The sequence below is a fragment of the Coregonus lavaretus genome (assembly GCF_964263955.1).
Source record: "Coregonus lavaretus genome assembly, chromosome: 26".
In the NCBI taxonomy this organism is placed as follows: domain Eukaryota; kingdom Metazoa; phylum Chordata; class Actinopteri; order Salmoniformes; family Salmonidae; genus Coregonus; species Coregonus lavaretus.
The window spans coordinates 43,769,928-43,777,426 of NC_140013.1; the positions used below are offsets into that span (position 1 = coordinate 43,769,928).

Consider the following 7,499-nt stretch of genomic DNA (forward strand, 5'->3'; position numbering starts at 1 on the left):
AAGAGGAAGTCATCAAGACGCTCCTACTGAGATAGAGGAAGTAGTTGACCAACCACAGCACAGCAGCTTCCTGTGAGAGAGTTGACCACAAACATAGCTGGGGTTAACAACTAACACAAAAAGCCCACAACATCCCCATTCAGTCTCTCCAGTGGTGTAAAGTACTTAAGTCGTTTTTGGGGGGTATCTGTACTGTACTATTTATGTTTTTGACTACTTTTTACTTCACTACATTCCTAAAGAAAATGATGTACTTTCTACTCCAAACATTTTCCCTGACACTCAAAACTACTCGTTACATTTTGAATGCTTAGCAGGACAGGAAAATGGTCCAATTCACACAACTATCAAAGGACATCCCTGGTCATCCCTACTGCCTCTGATCTGGCGGACTCACTAAACACACATGCTTAGTTTGCTATCTGGCTATCTGGCTATCTGGCTATCTATCATATATTCTGGAAATGTACAAAAACAAATAGAAAATGGTGCTTAATATAAACAATTTGAAATTATTTATAATTTGACCTTTTGATACTTAAGTATATTTTAAGAATTACATTTACTTTTGATACTTAAATATATTTAAAACCAAATACTTTTAGACTTTTACTCAAGTAGTATTTTACTGGGTGACTTTCACTTTTACTTGAGTCGTTTTCTATTGAGATATCTTTACTTTTCCTCAAGTATGACAATTGGGTACTTTTCCCACCACTGAGTCTCTCCTGCTATTGTCTCAGACAAAGACACAGACAGAAGGAAGCCGAGAACAGGGAAGGGAAGGTTCAGACTCCATTGAGTCTCATTTGTGCATTCAAGTGCTTGACAACACAGTGTATAGAGATCAAACACAAGCCCACACATAGACACAGAGGAGTCCCAGGACTCCCCAATGAGGTGTGTGTGGTTATTTACAAGACTAAACTATTATAGTGTAGTTTCATTATTTATCATAGAGTAGTGGTTTCATTATTTATCATAGAGTAGTGGTTTCATTATTCTCTCTCTCTCTCTCTCTCTCTCTCCTCTCCCCTCTCCCCTCTCCCCTCCCCCCAACCCCTAGTAACCTACGACTCCAGGAGAAGAGTAGAGGCCTGCCCTAAATGGGCCAGATGTGCTCCAGATGTGGAACCTAAAAACATCTGATTCTGAAAGCTCTCATTTTATCCTACTACATCATGTCTGCCCACAACCAATTGGGAAGAAAGTCGTTGGCCTAAATTTGAGAAAACTGACTGAAAACATTTTGCACATTAAGTAGCCTACATGAACAAGTTTTTAAACTTAAGTGGCCCAGTCCCTCTAATACAACCACTATATATCTACAGTGAGGGAAAAAAGTATTTGATCCCCTGCTGATTTTGTACGTTTGCCCACTGACAAAGACATGATCAGTCTATTATTTTAATGGTAGGTTTATTTGAACAGTGAGAGACAGAATAACAACAACAAAATTCAGAAAAACGCATGTCAAAAATGTTATAAATTGATTTGCATTTTAATGAGGGAAATAAGTATTTGACCCCTCTGCAAAACATGACTTAGTATTTGGTGGCAAAACCCTTGTTGGCAATCACAGAGGTCAGTTGTTTCTTGTAGTTGGCCAACAGGTTTGCACACATCTCAGGAGGGATTTTGTCCCACTCCTCTTTGCAGATCTTCTCCAAGTCATTAAGGTTTCGAGCCTGACGTTTGGCAACTCGAACCTTCAGCTCCCTCCACAGATTTTCTATGGGATTAAGGTCTGGAGACTGGCTAGGCCACTCCAGGACCTTAATGTGCTTCTTCTTGAGCCACTCCTTTGTTTCCTTGGCCGTGTGTTTTGGGTCATTGTCATGCTGGAATACCCATCCACTACCCATTTTCAATGCCCTGGCTGAGGGAAGGAGGTTCTCACCCAAGATTTGACGGTACATGGCCTCGTCCATCGTCCCTTTGATGCGGTGAAGTTGTCCTGTCCCCTTAGCAGAAAAACACCCCCAAAGCATAATGTTTCCACCTCCATGTTTGACGGTGGGGATGGTGTTCTTGGGGTCATAGGCACCATTCCTCCTCCTCCAAACACGGCGAGTTGAGTTGATGGCAAAGAGCTCGATTTTGGTCTCATCTGATCACAACACTTTCACCCAGTTCTCCTCTGAATCATTCAGATGTTCATTGGCAAACTTCAGACGGGCCTGTATATGTGCTTTCTTGAGCAGGGGGACCTTGCGGGCGCTGCAGGATTTCAGTCCTTCACGGCGTAGTGTGTTACCAATTGTTTTCTTGGTGACTATGGTCCCAGCTGCCTTGAGATCATTGACAAGATCCTCCCGTGTAGTTCTGGGCTGATTCCTCACCGTTCTCATGATCATTGCATCTCCATGAGGTGAGATCTTGCATGGAGCCCCAGGCCGAGGAAGATTGACAGTTATTTTGTGTTTCTTCCATTTGCGAATAATCGCACCAAGTATTGTCACCTTCTCACCAAGCTGCTTGGCGATGGTCTTGTAGCCCATTCCAGCCTTGGGTAGGTCTACAATCTTGTCCCTGACATCCTTGGAGAGCTCTTTGGTCTTGGCCATGGTGGAGAGTTTGGAATCTGATTGAGTGATTGCTTCTGTGGACAGGTGTCCTTTATCCAGGTAACAAACTGAGATTAGGAGGACTCCCTTTAAGAGTGTGCTCCTAATCTCAGCTCGTTACCTGTATAAAAGACACCTGGGAGCCAGAAATCATTCTGATTGAGAGGGGGTCAAATACTTATTTCCCTCATTAAAATGCAAATCAATTTATAACATTTTTGACATGCGTTTTTCTGGATTTTCTGGTTTTTCTTTGTTATTCTGTCTCTCACTGTTCAAATAAACCTACCATTAAAATTATAGACTGATCATGTCTTTGTCAGTGGGCAAACGTACAAAATCAGCAGGGGATCAAATACTTTTTTCCCTCACTGTATAGTTTACCCCCAGTCCCTGTAATACAACCACAATCCACTATGTATCTCTAGTTTACCCCCAGTCCATCTAGTACAACCACTAAATCTATCTAGTTTACCCCCAGTTCCTTTAGTACAACATTTAACAATTAAGTAATTTAGCAGACGCTCTTATCCAGAGCGACTTACAAATACAACCACTATACATCTCTAGTTTAACCCCAGTCCCTATAATACAACCACAATCCACTATATGTCTCTAGTTTACCCCCAGTCCTGTCTTGTCTTGTCCTGTCTTGTCTTGTCCTGTGTAGAGTACACTGAAGCAGAGTCTGGCAAGAGGGGAGGCTCCATTGAACCATTATTTTAGCTGTAAACTGAAGCCCCAGACACTATGTTCCAATAGTGCACTGCTTTCGACCAGGGCCTACAGGGCTGTTCCTGGCTCTTAATAACAGCATTATTACACAGGTATAGAGAGTTAACGTACATAAGGTGCTATTATTAAACTTACTTGAGGAAGTATCTTTGTCCAGAGGGGGTCTTGGCCATCTCCCAGCCCGGGGGCAGGGGCATGTCCTCCGGGATCTCATAAGACGACTGTCGGAGGTGTGATGGGGGGGCGCCAGCAGGGACCATGCCCAACAGGGGAGATACTGCCCCTAGCTGCAGGGAGGCCGGGGACGAGTGGGCGCGCACGTGGTGGGGGGCGATGGCACCAGCCGTACCTGCGTCTGTGCTGGCCTGGGAGGAAGAGAGAAGAGGGTGGAGGAGAGAGGAGAAGATGGAGGAGGAGAGAGGAGGAGAGGGAAGATGAGGAGGAGAGGGGAGAAGAGGATGGAGGAGAAATTAAGAGGAGGAGGAGGAGTAGGAGAGGAGGAGGAGGAGTAGGAGAGGAGGAGTAGGAGAGGGGGAGTAGGAGAGGAGGAGTAGGAGAGGAGGAGTAGGAGGAGGAGGAGTAGGAGAGGAGGAGGAGGAGTAGGAGAGGGGGAGTAGGAGAGGGGGAGTAGGAGAGGAGGAGGAGGAGGAGGAGTAGGAGAGGAGGAGTAGGAGAGGAGGAGTAGGAGAGGGGGAGTAGGAGAGGAGGAGGAGGAGGAGGAGTAGGAGAGGAGGAGGAGGAGTAGGAGAGGGGGAGTAGGAGAGGGGGAGTAGGAGGAGGAGGAGTAGGAGAGGAGGAGGAGGAGTAGGAGAGGAGGAGGAGGAGTAGGAGAGGGGGAGTAGGAGAGGGGGAGTAGGAGGAGGAGGAGTAGGAGAGGAGGAGGAGGAGTAGGAGAGGAGGAGTAGGAGAGGGGGAGTAGGAGAGGAGGAGGAGGAGGAGGAGTAGGAGAGGAGGAGGAGGAGTAGGAGAGGGGGAGTAGGAGAGGGGGAGTAGGAGGAGGAGGAGTAGGAGAGGAGGAGGAGGAGTAGGAGAGGAGGAGGAGGAGTAGGAGAGGGGGAGTAGGAGAGGGGGAGTAGGAGGAGGAGGAGTAGGAGAGGAGGAGGAGGAGTAGGAGAGGAGGAGGAGGAGTAGGAGAGGGGGAGTAGGAGAGGGGGAGTAGGAGAGGAGGAGGAGGGGTAGGAGAGGAGGAGTAGGAGAGGGGAGTAGGAGAGGAGGAGGAGGAGGAGGAGTAGGAGAGGAGGAGGAGGAGTAGGAGAGGGGGAGTAGGAGAGGGGGAGTAGGAGGAGGAGGAGTAGGAGAGGAGGAGGAGGAGTAGGAGAGGAGGAGGAGGAGTAGGAGAGGGGGAGTAGGAGAGGGGGAGTAGGAGGAGGAGGAGTAGGAGAGGAGGAGGAGTAGGAGAGTGGAGAGGAGAGGGGGAGTAGGAGAGGGGAGTAGGAGAGGAGGAGGTAGGAGAGGAGGAGGAGGAGGTGTAGGAGAGGAGGAGTTGGAGAGGTCTCGGCGGAGGTTGGAGAGGAGGATTGTAGGAGAGGAGGAGTAGGAGTCGGAGCTAGGCGGCGGACTTCGTCGGCTTAGGCGAGAGGAGTAGGGAGAGGGGAGTAGCGAGAGCGAGGAGGAGCGATGAGGAGGCGGCGTCTTGAGAGAGGCTTCAGGAGAGGGCGGACGCGGAGTAGGAGTCGGAGGCGGAGTAGGCGAGGGCGCTTGTCGACTGCGGCGTCGGCTGCGCGGGTCACCGGAGTCGATTCACTCTAACACCCTGGCACATGACCAGTAATGTACACCAGATTACTGATGGAAAGTTTGTATACAAAACACCTCATTAAATGTTGTTCAATCATGTTCCTCACTATTCACTTCAAAGTAATTAAATCAATTCATTATAGTCACGTTTTATAACGAGTTGAGTAGCTCAGCTGGTAGAGCATGGCGCTTGTAACGCCAAGGTAGTGGGTTCGATCCCCGGGACCACCCATACGTAAAAATGTATGCACGCATGACTGTAAGTCGCTTTGGATAAAAGCGTCTGCTAAATGGCATATTATTATTATTATTATTATTATTATTATTATTATTATTATTATTTAAAAAAGAAATAAAGTGGTTGTTGTTCCATGCAATAAGAACAAACTTTCTGTTCATAAACTTGAATAACCAAACATTGTGATAATAAATTGGCCTAGTATCACTGCTCGGCTTCTAAAGACGGAGGAGAGGAGAAGAGGGCTGCTGCAGCAGCCTGCTAAAGTGGAACAGGGAATCAGGGACAACAACTCTGGAAGTCCCGAAAGCGCATACTCCGACACGTCTATGCCACCGTGAAACCGCGCATGCGCACTGTTGGCTCAACTCACTCATTAAAGATCATAAACTGAAAGGGAAAACATTGTAAATAGGCTACGAGTGATCCCACCACATGATTTCGTAAGCTTTTTACTAACATTAAAGGGCATGCATTGTTTAACTAAACCGGCAGGTTCTACTCCTGCACAAACGGACCTGTTGCAAGCATAGGGCCTAGGCTGCAGTCCATTTTTCGATCACAGACATTTTCTTTTCATTTACAAACATCAAACGTAACAACTTTTTTATCAATCTTAAAACGAATATTATGTTAATCTTGGTGTATTAATTAAATAATAATTTTCGCCAATGCAATACACTACATTATATGAAGCCTACATAAGATATATCTGCAACTTGAAACTATTGGAATAACTTACAAAATTAACTATAGTAATAGCACGTAGTACTAGTCATATGCGTAACACTTAAAAAAGTTATTCAACAACTCCTCAAAAAATTAACCTTCTCAAGCTGATTCATCTTGATTTAGGTAACAGCAGATAACTTCTAATTTAATATAATTAACGTTTTTGGGACACTCCTGACTAGGAACATGCGTGGGTAAAAGTAAAACAACTGAACGGATTTTTCTCTTTATAGTTGCTGAAGTGTCTGGGGGTTAGGGCTGTAGCTGGGGTGTGCGTGAGGGTGGTCTCTCTCGTCTTACTTGTCTGGAGTGGGATTTTGGCTCTGGCGGTTTGAAGAAGGAATCGGGAAGCTTCCTCATCCTCATAGGGACGGAGGGGGGGACGATGGTATTTTTCGGGTTCATAACAGCGTTGAAAAGGGCCTCCAGGTCAGTCTCGGAGTCGCCACGGACGTGGATGATCTGGTGGCCGGCTGGGGGGTTGTGTTGGCTCGGATCCATGTTTATTCCAAAAACAATCCAAAAAGTATTTGCCAGAGAAAAAAATATGTATAAAAAGATTAAACTCAAAGAGCCCAAAATCAATCCAGAGTTTTTCGGAGAGCGAAACTCGAAACCTCGATCATCGAAAGTTAGTCAAAGTGAGTCCAAAAGTAAATTTGGTAAAGTTATCCCAACAGCTATCTATCGTAATCTCCAGAAACTGTACACTTCTTTTTGATGTTTCGGAAGGACACACTGTGCAATACAACAACGCGCATATCTACCGAACTGTATCTGTAACTTTTCCACAAAAAAAACACAAAGAAAAAGTTGAAAACGTTTACCTGGCTAAACTCAAATTACTGCACAGATTTACCATCGAAAGTTTTCAGATTTTTCCATCGAAAAACGAGTGACAGCGCACATTGCAAATCACTGCCTTCTCACTGTTGTAAAGTTGAGTGTGACTTGGTTGTAAACTTCGGGCAGGACATCAAACTCTGACTCATGTGATCTGAGCCCAGAACGGGCGGGGCTTTAAAGAGACGGAGAACTTTCTGGACAGGCAAATCCCTGCTACCGTTCTTTATGTTTTAGACAAATCTGGAGTTGTTATTTTAATTATACTGAACAAAAATATAAATGCAACATGCAACAATTTCAAAGATTTTACTGAGATACAGTTCATATAAGGAAATCAGTAAATTGAAATAAATTCATTAGGACCTAATCTATAGATTTCACATGACTGGGAATACAGATAATAATATTATAATAATATGCCATTTAGCAGACGTTTTTATCCAAAGCGACTTACAGTCATGCGTGCATACATTATTTATTTTTTTGTGTATGGGTGGTCCCGGGGATCAAACCCACTACCTTGGCGTTACAAGCGCCATGCTCTACCAGCTGAGCTACGGCGCTAGTCACAAATACCTTTTTAAAAAGGTAGGGGCGTGGATCCGAAAACCAGTCAGTCTCTGGTGTGACCACCATTTTCCTCA

At 45.5% G+C, this 7,499-nt stretch overlaps 1 protein-coding gene across 1 annotated transcript in view; it reads right to left on the reverse strand.

Annotated features, from left to right (window-relative positions):
* The window catches only part of yap1 (Yes1 associated transcriptional regulator), a 91,392-nt gene extending 84,435 nt beyond the window's left edge, over positions 1-6,957 (reverse strand). Inside the window, exons 1-2 of the mRNA XM_084143270.1 lie at positions 6,310-6,957; positions 3,438-3,667 (exon numbers count right to left, since the gene is read on the reverse strand). Coding sequence (XP_083999396.1) covers positions 3,438-3,667; positions 6,310-6,510 — 431 coding nt within the window. The 5' untranslated portion in view covers positions 6,511-6,957. The remainder of the gene's footprint in view (positions 1-3,437; positions 3,668-6,309) is intronic.
* Between the last annotated feature and the right edge of the window lie 542 nt (positions 6,958-7,499).